General features: G+C 40.5%; 1 protein-coding gene across 1 annotated transcript; it reads left to right on the top strand.

Annotated features, from left to right (window-relative positions):
* The first annotated feature begins 338 nt into the window (after positions 1-338).
* Positions 339-5,530, top strand: LOC133424034 (amphoterin-induced protein 2-like). The gene is made up of 2 exons (XM_061714407.1): positions 339-632; positions 1,987-5,530. Exon 2 carries the CDS (start codon positions 2,083-2,085, stop codon positions 3,601-3,603), a length of 1,521 nt encoding a protein of 506 aa, XP_061570391.1. The 5' UTR covers positions 339-632; positions 1,987-2,082; the 3' UTR covers positions 3,604-5,530.
* The last annotated feature ends 19,301 nt before the right edge of the window (positions 5,531-24,831 follow it).

The raw sequence follows: 24,831 nt of genomic DNA, 5'->3' as shown, positions 1-24,831 counted from the left end.
TCGACTTTTTCTCGAAATTGTACTTCAACATTAATCTCGACATTTAGACTTTTTTGTCGACATTTAGACTTTTTTCTCGAAGTGCATAATGAAAAAAAAATCTTCCTCCTCTAAAATAGTTTTCTCCTGCCTGGCTTCTAATACTCTTCCTTACCGACAGAGAGAGGGAGCAAACCACAATTAATTGTACTCTCCAACAGTGAATGGGTGAAGCCGAATCTCTTGTTTAACTTCTCAGCATCCTCAACAGGTGTGGCTTCACGGACAGAAACATGAGCATCTTCACTTCAGTGTGGTGCTGATGCTGCTGCTTCCTCAGCCACTACCACGCCGGTCACCTCTCAGTTCCTCTCCTCCGCCCGCCAGCCTCCTCTCTCTGATGGATGTGTTTACGGAGAGAGCGACCCCTCCCACCCGGACACGCAGCTCGACCTGCAGGTGAGCAGTTCAGCTGTTTTCTGCTCCGTCACCGCGGCTCCTCCGGCGGGCTGGCCGCTGCGCTTCTCCCCGCAGCAGCTCCGGGTCCTGATCCGCGGACGGGACGCGCTGGCATTTCTGCGTCCGAAGATCGCATCTCGCCGCGATGGCGGACTCGGGGATTGTTTGAGAAAGCCGACAGCGTGGACGGAAAGGTGACATGTGTTAAAGCTGCGTTTTCTGTTTGCTTTCGGGGGATAAGAAGTGTTAAAATCCTTGTTAATGTCGATGCATGGAAAGCAGCAAGGGGCAGAGAGGAGAACATGTAAAACTGTTTCATTCTGGATCAATAATATTTGAGTGATTATGTGGTCCAACATGTGATTCTGGTTTCCCATACTTATTTTGACTATGGTGTCTATGACTTAAATCTTTAAAACTTTATAACTACAGCCAAATCAGTTAATTTTTTAACAGTATTTACTATATAATAGCAATGTACTTGTGTATTTGTGTATGTTGAGGGAGGTTTTTCTTAGATGAAGCTGCTCAGCACATATTAAATCTGTGTAAGAGGTCAAAGTAGATTAAATATATAACGTATATATGAGAAGGTACATAAAATGTACTAATAAATTCAAATGATATGAACATATTCAATTTGAATAGGCTACTTAGTTAGTAAAAAAATAAAAAACTGCAGCTTGAAAATGTCCTACATGACATCTTGTTTTGTCCAACCAACAGTGAAAAATCCAAATCTTACAAAACTATGATTGATGGTTATCTGAAAAAAAAACTAGTCAATCCTGATGTTTTAGATGCTGCACCACAGAATGGCTGTACCCCAGCCCTAAAATTAATAAATAAATAAATCATCCCCTGGCTATAACAAAATGTTATGTGCTCCTCTAATTGATAATGACCGTCCCCACTAACGATCTTGTCTCTGAACCATACCCTCTTTAATCTCTCATGCTGCTTAATCAGCTTTGACTTTTTTGTCTTTTTTAAAGGATTATTCTGAGAACATTAAAGGAAAAAAAGGCCATACTTATGGTTATAGAGATTTTAAAAAGATACAAAAAGGTTGTAATTTTTTACATATTCTTGATATTCGTTTATAGGATGTCACACAGTCCTGCTAAAACAGTTTTATTGACATCAAAATACATAGATGCAGAGTAGACAGCAATGGTTAAAAATTATGAAATATGAAATATGTTGTGTGTTGAAGCATGGGATAAGCAGACTGTACTTGTGAAAGGTGGACAATTGGGGAACAACAGACAGAGGGATCAAGTTTCACTTGTTCCAGCAGTTACCAACAGTTGTCATGTGCTGGTGATGCCAGCAGCATTAACTGCTGCTTCTACCATGGATTACAATATATTTTTAGAGTTCAATGCAGATACGGTCTTACCCAGTGTTGTCATTGTTTGTCTGAATGCCTGTCTTAGATAACAGTGTTCTTGTTTTGAAATAGTTAACACATTGAAGTTTAATAGAAATTACTGGAGGAGAGTCAATTTCACCTTTCCTCTCTCTTCTTTGTTTTCCTCCCCTCAGCTCATGAAAGCTGTGCGTTATCAGAGGCTTGTAAATCTGACATGTGTACACCTAATGAGACGGTAACCTGAGATCCCGTCCTGAGGGAAAACCAGGATGCGTGCGATTACGTCACAGCTTTTCATCAAGACTAATGTTAGATGTGGCCATCGCAAACCTGCCGCTGGAGCCATGTTGCTTCTCCTGTGTCTTGGCTTTCTTCCCACTGTGGCTACATGCCCACTCTACTGCCTTTGTGCCAGTGATATAATTTCCTGCAGCGGCCGCAATCTGTCCGTGGTGCCCTCTGATCTGCCCAGCTACGCCACACGGCTGGACCTGAGCCACAACGGCCTCCGTGCTCTGCGTGTGGACTGGATTTCCCAACGGTTTGAACGGCTTACGACACTGATTCTCAGCAAGAACTCAATAAGCCAAATTGAGGTGACCACCTTCACTGTGACACCGCACCTCCTCCACCTAGACCTGTCGTTCAACCAGCTGAGCATGCTAAATTCATCCGTCTTCATTGGGTTGAAGGACCTGAAGGAGCTGCTGCTGATTGGCAACCAGATCGCCCACATCAACCCAGAGTCCTTTAGCGGTCTGTACAGCCTGCAGAGGCTCTACCTCTCTGCGAACAAACTCACCGCCTTCCCCCTGGAGCTTTATGAGGAACCCAGAGGTCCTCGTAACCTGACCTTTCTTGACCTGTCATACAACAAGCTCTCCGTGGTGCCTGTCCAGAGCCTGCTGTATCTTACCCGCCAAGGAGGAGTTTATTTGCAACAAAACCCTTTGGTCTGTGACTGTGCATTGCTTTCGTTGCTGGAGTATTGGATGTGGAAACAGTATCACCCTCTGGTGTACTTCAGAGATGAATACCCCTGCAAGGAAGGTGAAGTACTAGATGTCAACTGTACCAATCAGGGAGTGTCAGAGATGCCTCTCGAGTTACAGATCTACCAAGTGGAACCTGGAGAATGGTTAACCGTGCCATGCCCAGGGTTGACTTTGCCTGTCCAGGAGGGGTCGGTGGTATTCTGGGTTACCCCAAGAATGGCACTGAATTCATCAACCAGTGATCCAAATATGAATCTATCAGTGTTTCCCAATGGTACCCTTGAGATCCAAGGAGCATTAAGGGAGGATTCTGGTACATATGGGTGTGTGGTGGCCCGTGGGCGTTACCCTGATCCCAGTGAAACTCTGGAGGTCAGAGTGGTGGTTGGAAACTTGAGCGCTTCGTCCACCACTGGCTTGGTACACCGCAGCAGTGCAGAACATTTCAACACTGCATTCACCACCCTCGCGTCCTGTGTGGTCAGCATCATTCTGGTGCTGCTTTACCTCTACCTCACCCCCTGCCGGTGTCGGGAAAGCAGGAGCGGTGACACAGGAGGGTGCGGCGGGAGAGCCATTATCCTGTGTTCGGACCCCAGGGACGTGGAGGCAGGAGAGCGGCGGTCAAATGGGAAAAGGGTTGCTTTCTTAGAGCCTCAGGCTGAGGACTCTGATTTTATTGGGCCAAAGACACCAGCAATCACCTTGGATTGTATTTCCACAGAGGGAATTCTTAAGAATGGAAGTAGGACAGTGGGGCAGACCCTCACAGACCCTCCTCACATAGTGCAGTGAGAAAAAAATGAACCATTTCAGACTACCTTTACTCCTTTTTTTCCTGTCTTGTCCATTCGCTGTGATGTAGTGTGCTGTGAGTCATGTGAAGTAGTTATACACTCTGGTTTGGGCGCTTTGCCTAAAGCACAAAATGCAGTTCTTCTGTGGATCGAATTTGGATTATATCTCATCTTCAAACGGTGTCTGTTGTTTATATTCAAAGTTTATATGGAAATGTCGCTGTTACCTTGTGAAGTCGTTACAGCAGGGGTCATGCAGATCATAAAAATGTGCGCAGGCTTATCAAATTGGGCCAGGAGGGATATTCACACCTGCTGTCAAATGCATTGTGGTGCAGTATCCAGAATTGTGAATAACAGCACGGTCTCTCTTGTCATTGTTAACCGTGTATCTTGTAAAGTGGAGCATGTCTGATGCTTTTCAAGGTAAACTCTTTCTTTTGCGCAGTTTCTCAGGATTCTGTGAAAAGCTCCTCCGTAAAAAAACAATAGCAGAGCAATGGGCTTCACACCTTTTACACTCTCGGTGGAGTAAGAAAGGCTGGCTGGTGTTAGGTTGCTCAAAAGACAAATTCTTAAATGTTAAAAGCAGAAAAAAAATCAAAGACAGAGAGAAAATATCAAGATTTTTCTGCCTCTCTTCAGACTGCTCAAGAGTCCAATTTGTGCTCCCAATTACATTTTAATCAGCACTATTGACTGTTTTAGATAACAAGTCAAAATAGTTGGAAACACTGATGATCAAGTTTAGAGCATCATGTCTCTTTTTTTAACTAATTCTTTACTTTCTGAAGTTCTTTACATTGACAGACAAATTTCCAAGGAAGAAAATGACGAAGAGTCCGGCATTAGCTTTATTGCCCCATTGGGGATAACCTTGTACCTTGATGCGTTAGCGCTCCCGTAATCTCATTTGTGAGGTGTTGATGTGCCAGTTGGAGCCAACTGAAGGCAGTCCTTTCATATGATTACAAGTCTTTAGTCTTGTTTCATGCATATTGCGTCGTTGCAGGACCCAATGTCTGTCAACAACCAACTTGTGGTGTCGTTGTCCTGTGACTCGTGAAGAAATCTGGCTGCAGTTGTGTAAAAGGTGACCTTACGAGATCCCAAGTCAGGAAACTGGCTTATAGTCTGTAGATATGAAAGATTGTACATTAGTCTTTTAAGAAATCTTTTTCACGTTTTTGTGATGTGGTTGAGTGTATGGCCAGCATTAATGTCACTTCAAGCCCAGCTTTGACATGAATGTCAGCACTGATTAAAAAAAAAAAAAAGGTCAAAATTGGGTTAGCTAATTCTAAGTAGCCGTAAAAAAAATCTCAGACCACAAAGGTGGATTTTGTCTGGTTTTTGAATCAGGAGAGTCGCAGAATGAAAATACATTTCAAGACAGCCAACGTGACTTAAAATAATGTAGTTCAGTGTGGTCTTGTCTCTTTTGCAGATGAACTGGATTTCTTAAGCAAAAGAATATCAGCCCTGTGTGGAGCAGACAGGGAAAGTGTGTTTAGAGGTAAACCCAATTTATTTTTCCCAAACCCTAACCACCTGAGGTTTAAATGCCTAAACCTAAACAAACAGCATCTGAAGACAAACTGACATTTACAACTGAAGTCTGTAACTCTTTCAGCATCCAAAAATGTTTTTTTTCTTTGCCTGTGATCCTCTTTTCATGTGACCTTCACAAAATGCCACGAGTCTGCTAAAAAAAAGAAAAGAGAAAGAGAGAGAGAGTGAGAGAGAGACCTTTGCTCCCCAGGACACAGCTCAATGCATCACATTTTGAACGTTTTTTCAGCAGTAACCTAAAACTAAAGATTACAAAGTGGAAGATAAAATCCCATCAAAAGATGAGTCTCAGTCCGCACATTAACTCCAAATATGAAAAATTAAGCAAGGTATGGGGGGAGAAAATAAAATGATAACATGTTAATTCTAACATTTACTTTGATATCATTACGCTACAATATTCTTATTTTAAGTTTCTCTTCATGTCAACTTTGAGCTATTTGTTAATAACAAATCATTTTTTTCTTTTCAGGCCTGCATCACATTCCAATAAAAGCTATTTTATCAGTTTTATAATATTGCCGTTCCTTCCCACGACACTTAAAAGGCTTTCTGGCATTGATACAAAGCAATCACGTGTTGTAGTTTTTATTTTGTCTCATTCTTCATGCAAACATGTTTTAGAGAAGTTTTTGTTTATCTATTCAAAATTTCACACATTCTCCATCAAGAGCAATCCCAGTACGATACTCTCCTTTTCTTCAGCTGTGCCTTTATCATGTATGCAGAATGTAATTTTATATTGTCTTGCATAGACAAAATGCATAGACATCTTGGGAAAAGAAGGGTTTAGACGGCAGCTAACAAGTGTCCAGTGTCGAAGCAGTGATACAAACTCGTGACTTTTGGTTTTGACGTTGATGTCATTGGTCCTTTTGCTGACAAAGTGGAACTCTTCAGCCCATCTTTCCTCCTCAGAGCCTCATCCCCACGAATGGTGCTTGTCAAGGACGGATTATCATGACCACGGGCCCTGGACACAAACTCGCTATGGGCCCCTACCTACAATAATATCCTACGTGCACGGTGCATGCCCTCCCCAATCACTGTGGTCACACAATGGCGCAGAGAATCCACAATCACACCGTGTGATTGTGGATGACGGAGTGGCGGAGCGTGGGTCTCAGTACAGAGGGGGCGGAGCATTCTCCATGGGCCCTTATGATAGTAATTTTAACGTTCAACAACAACTCATCCTACCCATCAAACAACATTTATTCTCACTTTTATTGAGCTAAGAAAGCCTATAGGCCTATGCTGCAGAAAGCAGAGTAAAGTCACAAACTTGTTCAGAAACACACACACACACACACACACACACACACACACACACACACACACACACACACACACACACACACACACACACACACACACACACACACACACACACACACACACACACACACACACACACACACACACACATCGGCCTGACAGCTGTCAATCACACAGCGCTGAAAACTCAGATAGTCACAGACTGACTCAGTTCCATCTTTGATACAGTTTAAATACAAAAAAAAACCATCACACAATCTATTTAGATAGATATAGACACAGCGGTCTATAACATAATTTCTGAGCTCTATAACAGAGAATAGACTCGGTGGTCTAGTTGACAACAACACAAAGCTCACTCAAATAGGCAGGTGATCAAAGCTACCACAACATTATGATGAAGAAATTATTTATGAAGGTTACACTGACTCACCAATGGTAGTTGACTGTTCCATAAAACTTTGTACATGCTTAGTCCTCTTTTAAAGTTTAGCGCTCATCTCCTTCATGGCTGCAAATTTGCCGAGTCTGCAAATTGGCTATAACTATTAAGGCTGATTTATGGTTCCGCGTTACACCAACGCAGCGCCGTGCGCGTCGCCGCGTACCCTACGGCGGAGGCTCTGCGTCGATTTAACGCAGAACCATAAATCAGGCTTTACATCCAATCAGCGTTGACTCACAGCCCTGATGCGTTCAGGACAGTTGTAAAGTAAGAATTAATCTACACTGACCGCACAATGCACATTTTATCGTAATTATAGCCTACAATTTATGATTATATATGAACGTATCACACAAAACAGGGCCCTATCATTGGGCCCTATGAGCTTGTAAATTTATTTTAATTTACACATAAAAAAAAAAATGTTTGAAAGCCGAGGGCCCCCATTGGCTCCAGGGCCCTGGGCACACGCCCACTTTGCCCATGCGGTAATCCGTCTATGGTGCTTGTGGTAACTATTGTAGTAATACTGAAATCAGTTATTTGAAAGGATTTTCTTAAGGTGTACTAGGTCTGGAATGTAGTTGTGGTTTTAGTCTCCATTGTTGCTTCACAGCAAGAAGCTTTCAGGTTTGAACTTTATCTGGGGTGTTTCTGTGTATATCATTCCGTATGTACTGGTAGCTGTAAAACTTGACTTTAAACGTCACATTACCCACATTTTATACCACTAAAGGTATTGGTCTCAGTCATCATGATATAGCCACTTGCTGTAGTCTGCATTAGTTAGTTGTGCATGAAAGCCGCTTTAATAAAAATCAATACCCTAGGTGACTCATTTAATGTGATCTTTATGTGATAGATACTATTCAATATTTGAAATTGTTAGAGAGAAATACTAGGTAGTGTAACTGGTTGCTGGAAATTAGATTGTGCAATCAATCCGTTGAGATGAATACATTTACAAAGCATCTTTTGGACAATCAGACGTGATTCAGCAGTAGCTTGCTGTGGGATCGTCTGAAAACTTTAATCAGAGGAGAGTTTATGTCTATAAAATTAAGAAACTAAAAACGGAGGAAAATTGAACAGATTCAAGTCAGCGTTACCTTAGTTACACCGAGGACAGAACTTGTATGAGCAACCCGTTCTGTTACAATCTGACCCAACAGTACAGGACTGAACCTCTTATGGTGCAGTTTTTTTTTCATCAACTCTTGTCGTCGCTGCGTCCGTCTTGTCTGTAGGCCTAGAGTATGTTCAGTCAGTCGTCTTTGTGTAATCCATGACATCATTAGTTGATTAGTAGAACCTGTTCTTCTCTGTGAGGGAAAAAAAGAGGATGTAAGAGACTGGTGAGAAGTGTGAACATTTTGATTCTCCCGCTCAGTGTGTTAGCTTTGGTCCTGCTTCAATGTTGCATTGTGCTTGTTTTTCTACAACCACATATACGTAACTAAAGTTAGCTTTAGTGTTACTCTTGTGCACTGTTTCTTATAAAAGAAACAAAGAAACAAACAAAATAATATCTTATTGGTATGCAGCTCTATATAGTAAAGGGTTGATTTTAGGTCTGGGTATTACACCGACATATAAAAACAATAACTTTCAATTTTTTCAAGTGCGATCGTGGTAAATCTGCCTAAAAAATACCTCTACATGAGTTACAAATGGTTCTGAAAACTGCAGGTTCAAAACGGAGCAAATCAGCATGTAAATTATGTTATGAATGTTATGAAGTCCTTAGTTGATTCTAGCAACCAGCCCTAATGCTACAATGAGCTACATTAAAGTCCATGTAAACCCAATTCAAACTGTTTAGATAACTGTATATCTAGATTTTAATGGGATTATTTTATTTGCATCAGGCAATAGTTTCCTATGCGACTGAAAAATATTTCACTAACACTAACTGTTAGCGTTTGACAGTTCAATAGTTCTGTATTAGGGCTTAGCTTAAATTAGAGGTGCAGACAAGGAGAAACCGACTCAGCCCATAATACCACGGCATTAAAAACAGGGCTAAAGTGTATTCAGCCCCGGCTAGCTGTGTGTTTCACTGACTTCATCTTCCCGGTGATGCCAATACAGTATTAGTGCCACAAGCTTGTTTCTGTTGTGAGAGAAAAACTGTCTTATAACAGCCGGTTTAATTTCCCTGACTAGTTATTTGCATTGTGCTAGCAAAGTTTATCTCTCGAGCAATGGTGGCAAAAAAAATATAGATTCAAATGATGAAAATGCAAAGCTGTAATTTGGAAAAGTTAAAGTCCAAAGACGACCATGGTTTCAGTGACAGTTTGACAAGCCGGACGCATGTAAACACAGTCTTGCCTGTTTCCCTTGCATATTTTCACAACAGCACATCATTGTAAATATTCCCTGAGGGTTGATCTTTATCGTTTAGGAAGAGTTTGGCCTCAGCAGAGGCGCTCCAGTCGAGGCAGATTAGTTTTAGCAGAAATCAAAGGGAGCCTCGCTAGCATGCCCTTGAGCTTGTTGTGATCCTCTGCTTTTCCGTTTTGATCTTTATACATGTGTGGGATCATTTACGAGGTGCCACAAGGTTTCTTTAAGTTTCTTCATCCAAACATGCTCATTTAGATCCATCCAGAACATTAGATCTTTCCATCTAAATGTACACAGCTGATCAAGGAAAAACATTGTCATGACTGTAATGATGCTAAAATAAATTGTCTCATTTTTTGGAGTCCGAGTCTTTTCTTTGATCCTCTCAGTACCACTCCAGTTTCGTAATGTTTGGCTGTTCCTTCTGGTCACATCTGTTTTGGCATAACTTGGTTATAAACCCAAACAGGCAGATGAAAAATAAAAAATTGTGTTACATCAGAAGGATTTAATAATGACAAGTAACCCCTTAGTCAACAAATCGCCTTTGCAGAAGTCCTCTTTTTAAGCTTTCCCTTTCGGTCAGCAGAAACCCCCCCCGTTTTGTGTGTTTTGGCTCTAAATAATATATTTTTAAGTAATGAGGGTCTAATAAGATGCTCCCACTTCTAGTTTGAAGCCGTAATTTTAACTGTTGATGATGAAAGCTCAATTATGTATTTCTGGAGGTTTGCTTCAGTTCTCGCTAATCAGTTTATGGCTGATTTTGCCGAGTCAGACGTCTTCTCACTTTAAAAAACAGCCTTGAGCCTCGGTTACAAACATTACACAAGATATTGGAAACCTTCCTTAGAGCTCCTGCTCTGAATTAATATTATTAGATCACATCATTTCTGCACATTTGTCACTTAACTGACATCCACCTACTCTCCCACATTAGTATCAGCAACTTAAAGGGAACATTTCTGGTGTGTTTCCATGAGATGAGCATAAATGTCCTGTGATATAATGCTCCATGGAAGGGAAATCAATGTATTATACAAATCTGGAAATGTTGCAGGTGTGCTTGCAAACTCAAAGGCCTCGCCTGGTCGGGGTTTTCACTAGACTGCCGTGAACCTTGCCTTCATAATCGCCCAGGTGGTGAGACGTGGCAGCCATATTTAACCATTAATGCTGGATAAATAAATAGAAAAAGGCTGAAGGGACGTTACCTGCAAAATTAAACTGGTTTGTAGAAGACAGAACAAACAATATGACAGTAATAAGAATGCAAGCACCAAGATATTTAGCCTCAATAGTCTCAATAAATTCCCCTGAATTTGCATGAAATCTGATCGTTTTGACCAAGATTATTTAGAGAGATATGTTTCTCATTTCTCATTTCATTTCCTCAGTACCCTCTTTTAGGCTAATCTGCAATTTAAATTGTTCTCATTTCAATTCCACATATCCCATTTAATTCCCACAGAAAGTCTCCGACTTTGGAAAGTTTTTCAATCCAAGTATCTGATTGTACTTTTGCTTCGTGAACTGGAAAGTTTGTGCGCTAGAAATAATCTTAAAAATGGTAAATTACCCACAAAGTGATCCACATGGCCAGGAACATTTGTCAGACAGGTGACCTTCGCCATGAACACGGTTGTGAATATAGCAAAGAAAACATTTTGTATACCACCGAACTGAAGATCACCCCGGACTGTTGACTACGTTGAAGGTTTTGGGTTACAGCCCCATCTCACTCAAGTAATGATGGCTCAAGCACAGGCTCATCTTTGGCACCTTTGGAGTGTCGTCACTCTGTGACCTTCCTTTGACCCCTGGGCTGCTGGGACAAGACTTACAAGGACAAGAAAGGACATTATAAAACTGCTGGAATGCTACTACAGCAACCCTTAATCACAAGGTCTAATCAAACATACAATAGTTAATTGCGCCTGTATAATCTGACACTACAGAGACGTTTAATCTCGTCTGAGACCAATATAAATGTAGTAATTTCCTGACTGTCCATTCTTTCCCCCTGCTGAAGGAGTATAATGGATGTGCAGACTGCAGCTGAAATAGCAACGTTAATATGAACACCATTGAGGCATTGGGACCTTTCAGCAAATCCTTCCTTTGTTTAATTATCCTGATTTTATTAATCTTGGCCTCATTAGCATGTCGTCCCGACGACCCCACTGGAACCGTTTCTGCCCAGAATTCTAGTGATAACACCTCCTGCACACATAATTAGTGTCGAATGTCTTCTTGGAAAAGCTGCAGCATGCTCTGTTTTAATGATGGAACATTTTGTCAAGAGGAAATCTTTCAGCACCCACAAACGGACGACATCTGTGGCACTTCGTCCGGTGATGTTGGCAGCGTTTGAATCTCGCTTCTCATGCCAGCTTAATGGACACAAGTTAAATGATTGCAATGTTAAAAAAAAACAATGTCGGTTGCACAGCTTTGGAAAAATTATTGGTTAATTTTTCACATGCACAAGTGTGTTATAAAATGTGTTGAATTACCACAGTCCTTAGAAACTATCCCACTTTATTACGACGGTATAAACCAGAATAATGAAGATAAGGTCCATCATCTACAAGATATAACATGATAAAAGATGTTTGAATTCTGCAAGATCACTGAAACGCAGTTAGGTTATTACAGGTTATTACATTCTCTTCAGTTTTTGTTTTACATGAAGCCCTGACTACAGAACTTAACAGTCAGTAGGTGTAAGCCTGCCACCTGCTTCCTGCTACCTTACATTAATCCCCCAGGCAGCAGGTGCAATAACTTTTTAGTTTTTTTTACCTTCCAATAACTCAATATGTCATAAATTACCTCACTTATAACATGAACACCAAACTCCAGTGAATTAAAGGGGACACGTTAAGTAAAGAAAACAAACAAAAGAAAACCCTTTTTATCTGCTTTAAAGCTCATATTTTGGGTTTCTGACTTGCCAGTCAACTCAGAAACTCACATTCCTGATTGCTGAGGGCTCAACAATCTACAACAGATCTTAAAATATGTAAATGTAGTGTCACGTTCAGATTTGCAGGGTACCGTGGCATCACAGACCAAGATCAGAGGAGAATCATCCACGGACTTTATCCCCACCCAGTTTGACATTTGCTGTTCCTCTGAAGTGGGCAGAGAAAAGCTGCTTCATGTGATGAAAACGTGCGAAAACATGACACAGCGTCCATGCTCCAGGTCTCTGACTCCCATGAATGTCTAGATGTGTCTGATCAAACCACTAAAAGTCAGATTAGTAGACAATCTGTAAAAAATCCATAAAACATCACCGTATTAAAGCAAAACTGTTTCAGATACACAATACAGTTCTGCAAAATGTGCAACATTGAGCTTGATATTGCACGGGAGTGTAAATCAGAGTGCTTGAACTTATTTTTACAAGCTTAAAATGAAAAAGTGCTTGAGCCAAAAACAGCAAGAGCTTAGTGGAGTGAATTGATGTTTCATCTACTAAAATGCCCGAGATTAAGGTGAATATCAGAGGGAGCGGAGGAGGCAGACACGGGAGGGAATGTGATTCAGAGAGACTGATGTCAGATATTTGCCAAAGGGATGAGCGTTTGGCCCACAATGAGAGCGAGGAATTGTAATTTTACAGGTATAGATTGAGTCACTTGATATTAAAGATGTGTAAACAACCTTTCCAAAGCTGGTGGAAAGCTGCAGTTTGACAGCTTGCGTTGAACAGCGTGTAATAATCCTGCATGAGAGAATATAGTGGGGCACTCTGGGGAAATGCAGCAATTTACTTATGAAAAGGTAAATATGAAAGGGATCGTATATAAAATTGACGTCACTAATAACAATAAGTTGTGTTTTCTTATGAATCAATTTCTTTAAAGAATGTTACATATTAATCAAAACAACATATTAACATATTAATCCATCTTCACAAAGTTGCACACAACTTTATTTACCTGTTCTGTTATCTTAGTTTTAGTGACATCATCAACTTTCAGTGAAATCTAATGACTCAAACAGAAATTTTCCTTTTTTCAAATCAAAATAACTGTAGTAAAGGAAAAGGTGGGATTTATGATAGTGACTTGTAACAAGGTGAGGAAAACACTTTAATTTCATACAATTCTACAGCAATGACATAATAGTCATCAACATTACTTTTCATTTCTACCAATTCATCTCTCTGAATGTCACATATTGGAGAAGATGTGTGTTAAGATATATTATCTTAACATTTTATCACCTACCATATTTACTAAACTTTGTGTTTGGTAGATTATTCCCATTTAAATGGTGACACATTTGTGAGGAAGCTGCATGTGTGTGATGAGCAGCAGAGCTGAGTATGTGGGTTACGGCCGTGAAAAACTTCCCAAATCTTCTCTTGATTGAAGTGAGAGGTTGTGGTGGAGTCATTACAGTCAGGGTTAGATTATTTAATTAATTCTTAGCTCTTATCCATGTTGTCTATTGATCAAGCTGCTAAGACGTGACAAGCCAGTGGTTTCATGGTTCCTGTTCTAAACCCAGATACATGAGGAGGGTTTAGGAAAGGCATCCAACTTAATCAAAAAAAGGAAACATGCCAAATCCCTATTCTCAACACGATCATCTCCTGTGGCCACCCTGAAAGAAATCCAGTTGGTTTTGCTTTGTTTTCATTTAAAAAAAGAAAATCGACCGATGTACAAAACACATTGATAAAAAAAGCCTACAGTATCTCAGGTGTCTTCAGGAGAAAGGTGGGGGTACACCTGGAGCCATCACAGGACCACATATACACCAACATCCATGTATGCTCCGATCATCAGTGTAGACCAGGGGTCGGCTCTTTAGCGCCGCCCTAGTGGCTCCTGGAGCTTTTTCAAAAATGTTTGACCTTTTTTTTTCCTGTTTTTTTTTTTTTTTTTCCTTTTTTTCTTCTTTTTCCTTTTTTCTCTTTTTTTCTTTTTTTTCCTTTTTTTCTCTTTTTTTCTTTTTCTTTTTTTCTTTTTTTCCTTTTCTCAACATTTCGACTTTTTTCTCGAAATTTTGACTTTTTTCTTGACATCTTGACTTTTTTCTCATTTCGACTTTTTTCACAAAATTTTGACTTCTTTATCGACATTTCGACTTTTTTCTCAACATTTCGACTTTTTTCTCGTCATTTTTACTTTTTTCTCAACATTTTGACTTTTTTCTCGACATTTTTACTTTTTTCTCGACTTTTTGACTTTTTTCCTGACATTTTTACTTTTTTCTCGAAGTGCACTAACTACTAATATTAGACTAATACTAATATACTAACTAATATAGATACACGCAGCATGTGTTGCCTTCATTCTAAAGCTTATACAAGACTTTTAATTTTTTGAGTCTCCAAACATATTTGTTTTTTATGTTTTTGGTCCAATATGGCTCTTTCAACATTTTGGGTTGCCGATCCCTGGTATAGACTGTGAGGTTGAACCAGATACCTGGAGGAAACCCTGACCAACCCTCCCGCTGTCTTTCATCGTAAAAGATCCTTCATTTTTGATGTGGAGAGAACACCAGTAGATATGGACACTCTGGAAAAGTGGTTCCTGTCATTATGTCTTTAATAAGTGGGATTGGTTGAAGTAGTTGAAATGAACTTCTCAACAAGAGAAGAAAAAAAACAGCAGAAATGTTTAAATTTGATCAAAAAGAAGTAGTCTGACGGATTGACCACAGTTGTTTCTTCGTTGTTTTAAGATTCAGCTGAGTTTTCAACTCGACTAAATGTGGACAGTGTTAAAAAAACATGGTTTGCTCTAAAGTGCAGACTTTCAGGTGTGAAAACACCATAACAAAAGCCCTGGCTCTCCCAGGGAAACACAGCAGATGCTAAGCCCTTACTAAGGAAGAAGTGCATTTTATGCACTATAAAATCAGAAATGTAGTAGTGGGACATGTGCTTTACTCCAAGACGAAGACGTGTGAGATTCAGCATCCAGCTTCAGTGCGATGAGGCTGAGGGAGGCTGAAGTGACTCATGAAAGCATGTGTTGTCCACTGATAATGCAGCTGAAGCTGACCCAGATTGCACAGAGAAGAAGGTGAAAGGATAGGTTATCTGTAAGGTCCCTCTGTCTCCGAGACAGCCAATGACAACTTTGCCCTTCAAACTGTCAGGTTGGATAATTCAGTGTGGATGTAAGGTCACAGTGTAGGAAGAGTGGTACATGAGCTGCGTTTCAACATGTTTTTATGCCTCATAGATGCAGACTGTGGACGTGTGCTATTTAAACTCTTTCAGATGTCAATAAAAACACATCTAAAAACAGCAGAGTTAATGAGAACATCTGTCACTGGGCTACAATTAGAAAGAGAAAAGGGGTGACATCTACAAGAAAGGAGAACGAAAGGTAAGATGAAAACAAGATACCATCTTATTTCTTGATGGATAATAACACACCTTTAAGTGGTTCATGTAACACAACTGCTCACAGGAACAAGTTCATGGTTCATGTTGATGCTGTGTTCATACAGTGTCTCAGCATCTCGACTCTTTATTCCTCACACATAAAGCTGCAGAAGTCCAAAAGAGAGCACATATTTTGTGAAACTGTCTGATGATGCTGTGGTCTTGTCTCCGCTCTGGGGCCATGAGTTCAGTCATGGATCCGCCCTATCTTCTTTTGTCACCTGGGGTGACGATCATCTTCTGGACCTAAATATCAGTAAAACAAAAGAACTTATGGTAGAAAAACATATCTATCATCATACATAAGAAAAAAGTTGAAATTGTTGAAAACTGTAAATACCTGAGAACTGTGTTTGATGGAAAGTTAGTTTCAGTTTCAGTTTCAGTTTATTTTTATTTGTTAGAGAGGGACAACGTACATTAAGAAACATCTTATAAAATAAAATGTAAACGTACCCAATTGTAGCCAAAAGGCTAGTTTACATTGGCAGTCCCCCTATCAGAAATAATAGGCTAGTACCTAGTAAAAAAGATTAAAACACAAGTACAAACACATCAACAACAACATATAACATATATAATTCAACCCTTACAATATACACAGTTCATCCCCACATCGATATACACATCAATGTTCACATCTTTAATTATCGATCAACAATTCCTAAGATTATATTTGAAGACATTGTATGAAATGGACTCTCTAATGTTCTGTGGGATGTTATTCCACTCAGGTGCTGTTTTATAAGAGAAAACTGATTGCCCAAATGCGCTCTTTCTAAACGGGATTTTGCAGTCTCCTCTGGCTAGTTAAAGTTTGATAAAAACACAAGTTGTCATGAAGGAAGGCTTCTTTCATTAAGGATTCATCCCATTCAATGTTAGTAAGACGATCTGACAAGTCTTTTATTGCTCATTTATTGAACGTCTTTCAGCATTTTCTTTTATTTGTTGGTTTAGTGGTGTCAGTAACTGACTTGAATGGGCTTGTAAAAGTGAGCAGAGCAGGTTTCAACAGAGCTCTGCTGTGGATCTGGGAGAATCAGGTGATCAGGAAAGATAAACGGATAATAAGTTTGAATCAGAAGCACATTTTATTTACTCTCAGGCCTTCAGGAACACGTTATCAGATGCCCTTAACTAAAAAAAACTAACCTGTATTCTAAGACATTCATCCCACCTGCTTCACAGGGATCATTTCGTTGTTTTTTATCGGTGTCAATTGTCTTCACTTTTTACCCAACTTGTGCACTTTTATTCCTGAGTGTTCCTTATACAGTTTTCCATCTCTCTTACTAAACGTGCAGTCACATGACATGACTTTTACGGTTGCACTGCAGATGTGTGTGAACTGTGGTGGACTACCTCAGTGTATCTGTTGATTTCACTGTTTCTTCATCTTTCTGTTACCAAGCTCCTGCAGAGAAATTGCCCTTCAAGGGACTAATAGAGTATTCTGATTCTGATTCTGATTCTGATTCTCATATTGATAACAAATGAATGCACCTTTAAGTACACAAAACACATACAAACAAAAGCAGCCCAGGTACAGCGAGTGCACAATCAAACACATGGAATCAAGCAAAAAAAAAAAACTCATCAAGGTCAAACAATAAATATGTACATAAAGTAAAGTAAAGGACTTGGGACCTGTAGTAGTACAGCTGCAGCGCTCGATCCATTTAAAATGTTGAAGGCTGGAGGGATAAAGGAATGTTTGCAACTATTACTCTTCACCAAGGGAAACCTGATCCTGAAGGCAGAAAGAAAGGACTGAAATCCATTAAACCGGAGGTGGGCAGCGTCTGACGGGATGCTCCGAGCCTTCCTACATGTCTAGAAAATAGGTCAGACAACAGACAAACGGCTGAGATCCCAATGTGTTCCTGAGAGTCTTTGTGCTTTGATCCTGAGGTTCTCCTACCACCTCATCACGGAGAAGGTCAGACCAGGCTCACTACAAGATTTATATATATATAAAAAAGGGTGATAGTGGACCTATTCACATGAAAGTAGGCCAGTTTCTGAAGGCATAATAAATACCGCTACCCCTTCTCACACGGTGTCCCAAGGTGGTTAGACCTGCCAAGAACTCCACCTTCTGACCCTCAACGATGGGAACCGAGGTGAAGAAGCTGCTGCTGAAAATGAACACAGACGTGTCCTTAGCTTTGGCAACATTCAGCTGCAAGAAAAAGAGTCATCACGCCACTGCAGAAGTTCAACGTGGTCACTTTCACTGTCATTAGGGAGACTTCTTGTAGTCAAACTATAGTGGCCCGAGAACGGCTCTCCATAGATTCTTCATTCGTCCTTCATGGGTTTGCTCACTAATGGAGTCAGAGCAACAAGCCTGAAATCATTCAAAGCCTTTGGATGTTTATTTTACTCCCTTTGGGACACTGTTGATTGAATGATTCTTACTATTTATGATATCAATATTTTTCAGATATGCGTTTTTATTTATAAGCTAAATTCAAGTGAAGGGAATATTCCTGGACAGTTCAAGACTTACTTTAAATTAAATTCACAGGTTCATTCTTATTCAACTCGACAATCCTCAGATCTTCATCCTCCTAAATTTCTCACTTGCAGACGTCAATTTTCAGTGAGATTTAGGGACTAAATTGTGGAATGATTTTTACCACTTGGCAAAGAGCTCTTGCTCTTTGAAATGTTACAAAAGACGTTTGAAGGAACTTCACTGCTGTTTTGTAACTGTTTTCCCAATGTATTGTTGTTCATGTAACCATGTTCTTTTTGTTTTGTTTTTGTGTTTCACTCATAGTGACATGTACTGTCTTATTTGCTCAGGAGTCAATATAAGTAATATAAGTTGTAAAAACAATATCTCATGCACACTCACACACACTTATTTTTTTGTCTTTATTCTTTATTATTTATATGTTGCATTATTAGTTTGTCATCACTTTTGTGTAGTTATACTTTCTGTTTTTGTATGTTAATCTTGTGTTCTTTATAACACATGACATTTTAATAACTTCGGTGGAGGCTTCAAATAAGCTCATTGGGTTTTTTGCCTCTTCCTGCACCTATAGTATTTATATTTGACATTTCCTGTATATCTTTAAAAACTGTGCAAAACAATAAACTAAACCAAACAAAACTAAATGACAACTGAAAGAAGGAAAAGACAATAATGACAGAAAGAAAGCAGGCAGGCACAGGTATTATGGTTTGAGCACTGTTCTGTCGGGATGAAGATGCAGCGGCCTGCTCCCTTCAATGAGGCTGAGCGCATGCTGTGTGTACTGATAAATGTTTCTGAGCACCTGTTATAAAGAATAATGAAAGATAGTCACCAAGAATGAAAATGGATGCATCGTCTGGGCCTCATGAAGTATAACCTCTCATGGCTTGTCCACGTAGTTCTGGGGTGGTTGTTGTACAACAATGACGATGCTATGAGATTACCAAGGTTTTCATTTCTCTCTGAACACAGTAACATGTTAATCAATGAGGTTACGTATCGCTTAAGGCGTCACAGCTGCAGCCATGTGGCAGTTGTAATCATCAAGGCAAGGCAAGTTTATTTGTATGGCACAATTCAACACAAGGTAATTCAAAGTGCTTTAACTTTAACATTAAAAGCGGCAAGACATAATTAACAGTAAATAACAAATAAAATGAAATAAAATGATAAGAAAAGAGGTAAAATAATAAAAAGCACAAGTTGTTAAAAAGTAAGGGCAGTAGAGTTCAGCAGGTACACATCTCATTCTTAAAATGGCATGAATTACGTTTCTATACAGTCAAAACGTACAAAGACCGGGTCAAATACAGTATTACAAAAGTAAAGTGATTTGTGCAGTGAATCAAACCAATTTGACAATTCCACATCACAATGCCTGTATTCAGGGCTTATCCATAACTTTTCAAAAAGTATTTAATTTAAAGTTATTCTATGCAGTCTTCCTAGAGCTAGCAAGATTTGAAAGTGCCGCTTCCTCTAAGCCCCGCCCCCCCCCCGCCCCCACCCACGAGCGCTCCGTCCAAAGCCACGCCCCCACAAACACGAACGCGCATACGATTATTAAACATTTTGGACAGCACATTTACAGCAAAACTACCCCATATCTCATTCACCTGTAAGCGAGGTCGGTTTTAGGGGGGGCAGGGGGGGCTCTGCCCACCCAAACGTGCCCACCGGCGTCTCCATCCCGGAGAGCGTCGGTGAACAGCACGGCAGCGCTGCGGTGCGCTGCAGGCTCTAAAGCCGCAGCTACGCCGTAGCCTACGGCGTCTACGCCGTAGCCTACGGCGTAGCTGCGGCAACACAGCCCGCACGGCACCGCAGCGCGCTGCCGTTCACCGGCGCTCTCCGCTCTCGCCGTGAGACGCCTACATCCCCACGGACCCCATACAGCTTCCGAGCCGGAGCTCCTGTGGCTTTTCACGGCTGCGGCTGTTCACGTGCCCCCCCGGGCTGCTGCTGCTGCTGCTGCAGAGGCTGCTGGGCAGAGAGCAGCAGCCTCTGCAGCAGCAGCAGCAGCAGCAGCAGCAGCAGCAGCAGCAGCAGCAGCAGCAGCGGACTAACGGCTCCCGCTCCCCGGTTACACACAGCGGGGACCGAGCTGCTCTGGAAATAACTACATAATAACTATATACTGGGGTCCGTGGCAGAAGGGAGGGAGGGAGGGGGTTACACTGGGACACTGTGAGCCCAGGAGGACCCGTGGACGTGAACACGTCGGGCTGCTGGAAGCGAGTGCGCGCATGGGACAGGGCGGGGGGACGTGGTTTAAAATGAAGACATCTGATTGGTTCTTTCCCTTCCTGGACCTGGACCAATCCGTATCATTCGGACCGAATGGGGGGGGGCTTAGAGGTGCCATTTTCAATCAAAATTTCAATCAAGGAGAATGCCTTTAAGAGTACGCTTACATAACAAATAAAATGAAATAAAATGATAAGAAAAGAGGTAAAATAATAAAAAGCACAAGCTGTTAAAAAGTAAGGGCAGTAGAGTCCAGCAGGTAAGTATTTAATTTAAGAGTACGCTTCAGTAAACAGTAATGTTTTTAGGCCTGATTTAAAGGATCTACAGTTGGAGCAGACCTCAGGTCTACAGGAAGTTTGTTCCACCGGTGAGGAGCAGAATAACTGAACGCTGCCTCACCTTGCTTGGTTCTGGTTCTGGAACCACAACAAACCAGATCCAGATGAACCTCAGGGGTCTGGGCCACGTGTTCAGATCAACTTCGAAACACGTGGAAATAAACAACCTACAGTACACAAGTACGATAAAATGTCAAGAAATACAACAGACTCACCCAAAAACTACAGATTATTTGTGCACAAAATCCACCCTCCTTTCTCTCCTCATGAAGAGTTCAGTTCCTCTGTTTTTTCATGACCACTGCAGAAAGATAAAATGAAAAGTAAATATATTGCCAGCACTCAATTTGCCACAGTGATGTCATTTAACTTGTTAACTGATGACATATCAGCAGGGAAATAAAACCCTTAAACCGTAAGAGTTAGCCTGGGTCAAAGTCAACAGCACAAACAGGATCTGGGGAATAAACAAAGGAGAGGTCACAGTTGGGGTTATTTCTGGTGTTCCTCTGAAGCATTGAAGGGATTAAAGGCCTCTTGAAAGGCAGAGGATTCTGAACATTCAAGCAATCAAGTCTAATGTGAAGGGGATAAAGAGAGACTGTAAGACTGTCACGACTGAATTTCAAGGGGAAATTATCCTCAGCGGGTTGATGTTCTGGGATTTATGAGCAGCACAGTCAGAGATCAAATATGGTAAGATGTTCTCCACTATCAAAAAACTGGACATGCAGCTTCAAGATTCAAAGATCAAGGTGGATTTGCAAGATGCTGGTGAGATCCCAACTATGTTCAGCGGCTCAGTGTTGCATCTGCAGGAGGGCTCGCTTCCTTTAAGGGGAGGGGCAGAACTGGAGGGTAAAAACTCAGATAACAAATGAAGCGGTCTGAGCCTGTGAAACACATTAAATAGCGATATGGAAAAGAGCGGTCTGTGAGCCAAATGGAGAGGGTCATTAAAGTCTGGCAGGACAATTTAATGGCTGTAAAGAAAAAAAGGGGGAGACAATTATTACGGGGGGGAATTAACAGCCCTGCTGGGGATTAATCTAAAACACCAAAGATTCACCTGAGAGTAAAAGCAGCAGTTCATGAACTCCAAGCAAAAGCCACTTAATTATGTGCATAATTATCTTTATGGTCAGCAGTTCAAGCATTTTTCTGACGCTCTGACAAAACCTGATGGGTGTTAGCCGACGTAGCTGCGACATTACATGCATGCTGTTACCGTGATTTATCAAAAGAAAGCAAAAAGGTTGTCGGTTCTAAGGTTTTTTGTGTCAGAAGATGGCAAATAATTCCCTGCTCTGTCAAGGTCCTAAAATATTAACTTGTATTAGAACAGGGGTCGGCAACCCAAAATGTTGAAAGAGCCATATTGGACCAAAAACACAAAAAACAAATATGTCTGGAGCTGCAAAAAATGAAAAGTCTTGTATAAGCCTTAGAATGAAGACAACACATGCTGCATGTTTCTATATTAGTTATAACTGGGGGAAGATTTTTTTTATCATTATGCACTTCCAGAAAAAAGTCGAAATGTCGAGAAAAAAGTCGAAATGATGAGAAAAAAGTCAAAATGTTGAGAAAAAAGTCAAAATGTCGAGATTAAAAAGGAAAGGAAAAAGGAAGAAAAAAAGAAAAAAAGGAAAAAAAGAAGAAAAAAAGGAAAAAAGAGAAAAAATGAAAGAAAAGAAAAAAAGAAGAAAAAGGGAAAAAAAAGGTCAAACATTTTTGAAAAAGCTCCAGGGAGCCACTAGGGCGGCGGTAAAGAGCCGCATGCGGCTCTAGAGCCGCGGGTTGCCGACCCCCGTATTAGAAAAACAGGACATTTTGTCATTTATCATTTATTTAATAAAAACAGAGCCAACACAGAAGCGGTGAATTAGAAAGTACGTCATATAACGCCTCGTAGATCCACTCTTAGCAGCAATAATTAGGAGTAATGATTTCCTGTTTCATATTTTCAGTTTCTCATATAGTTGTGGAGGACTTTTGGCCCACTCTTCTTTACGATGTTGCTTCAGTTGTTCCTAGCTTTCTTTAGGTCCCAACAAAACATCTCAATCACGTTTCTAAGACTTGATTCTGTCTGGGCTGTTGGGACATGTTGCCTTTTTTAATCATTTCATTCATTTCAGTACCTTTGCCGCTGTGCTTGGGATGGTTGTCCCGCTATATTACCCAATTTCAAGCAACATTTGCCTCCAGAAGTACTTTGGTACGTGCAAGAGTCCATGACCAAGTCAAAGATGAGAGCTTTGCTCGAGCAAGCCAAAATCATGAACCTCCACTGCCGTGCTTCAAACTTGTGTTGCTCTGTGTTTATGAGTCTTTGTGGTTTTGATAGATGCAACTTTTGTAAACGTCAACCAGGCTTTCATATTCCCTTTACAGAGAGAGGAATCTTTAACGTCCAAAGAAGCAAAATTTCTTTGGTCCTTTGCTTTGTTTCTTTGTCAATTTTACTGTCATGAACTTAAACTGAAGACTGAGGCCTGTCATATGGCTCTTTGTGGCTGAAAAATACAACAATATAAGTCATAAGTGAGTCAGAAAGTACAGCGCTGATGAAGATGTCACGTGCCTTAAACATTCAAAAATAGAGAGAACTGTGGATAATCAAACGCCCTCCAGGTTTAATGGTTCAATGACTGAGATAACATTATACAGTAAACAATCATGTTACCAAAGCTATGTTCCATCTACTGAATCATGTGTTCACTTTGCTCTTTACTCATTGATTATGTATCTTTTCTTTGATTTTTGTTAAATAATGAATTATACATACTAATAATTCAAAACAAAGGCCACTTCTTTGCTTGTTCCATCTTGAGGGGCTGATCATCATGTTTCATCACATCCTCACAGTGATCTGGCATATTTCTTTTATTTTGAAATATGTCAGACGTGGTTCAATTCAATTCAATTCAATTCAATTCAATTCAATTTTATTTATATAGTGTCTATTACAACAGAAGTTGTCTCCAGGATCTTTCCAGATACCAGAACATGACCCCCGAGCAATTATTACATAAACATAACATAAACAATGGCAGGTAAAAACTCGCCTAGTAGGAGAAAAACCTTAAGCCCGGTTGTCGACACAACCGTCCCCATTCAGTCAGGCTTTGGACTGCAGTGATGAGACGATAAAACCGTCAATCCACAGCTGCCCCTTTCCTCAGTTTCCTTTGCTAAGACATCAAAAAACATGGTTTTGATTAAATGCATGCACTTGATGGTCGTTCATTATCAGTAATATTGTCTAGACCAGCTGATTTTCTTTACAAATATATGTTCCTCAAGAATCTTGTTAAATAAATGCAAATCTGAAACGTCTGCAGCAGCTCTGCTGACGCAGGTCTGACTTTGTCCTCACATTGATGTCCACACGTACCTTTTTCTTTTTTAACATCAGTGTTGTTTTTTTCCTTTCTGTGAAGGCTGTTTCAGTCAGACACTGAGTGATTTACACAAGTTTGTGCCTCTACGACAGAACTCCCCGTCTTTTGCAGTGCAAACACATGCTGTCAAGCATTCGCATTAACCCCACTGAGATCCCTTTGCAAGATGTCAAACTTAACTAATTAAAAGAAAAGGCCTCATGAATATTGCAATGACATGTTTCTTCGTCTTCCAGCTCTGCAAGTATGAACACAACCAAACCAAGAGTTGGAAAAATGAGTTGAGATGTTGAGCAAAAAAAACAACCAACCCAAGCCTGGATGGGTTTCTTGGAGTATCATTTAAAGATGTCCTCTGATTCTTTATCTTCCCTTAAATGATTTGATTTAATTTATTTATTTTCTTGACTCTGTCAAATGTGTATTTTCAGTCCTTGTCAAGCAGACACGTTGCCTTCGGTACGACTGTTTCACTTTCCTGAGAGACTGAACGTGAGAATGCTAACGGAGAAGAAGTCGCTCCTGCAGAAAACATAAACGAAACTAAGTTTGACCAAAGGCTCCAATATGAAATCTCCAGTTAATCAGCACTGACTGCAAGCTTTACAGTAGTGACCCTGTATGTGCTGATATGATTTATGCTTTTTACTCTTTGCTTTGAGAAAAGGTCAAAAA

The sequence above is a fragment of the Cololabis saira genome, chromosome 23 (assembly GCF_033807715.1).
Source record: "Cololabis saira isolate AMF1-May2022 chromosome 23, fColSai1.1, whole genome shotgun sequence".
Classification (NCBI taxonomy): Eukaryota; Metazoa; Chordata; class Actinopteri; order Beloniformes; family Belonidae; genus Cololabis; species Cololabis saira.
The sequence above is the reverse complement of the archived record's forward strand: the minus strand, read 5'-3'. Positions and strand labels throughout refer to the sequence as shown.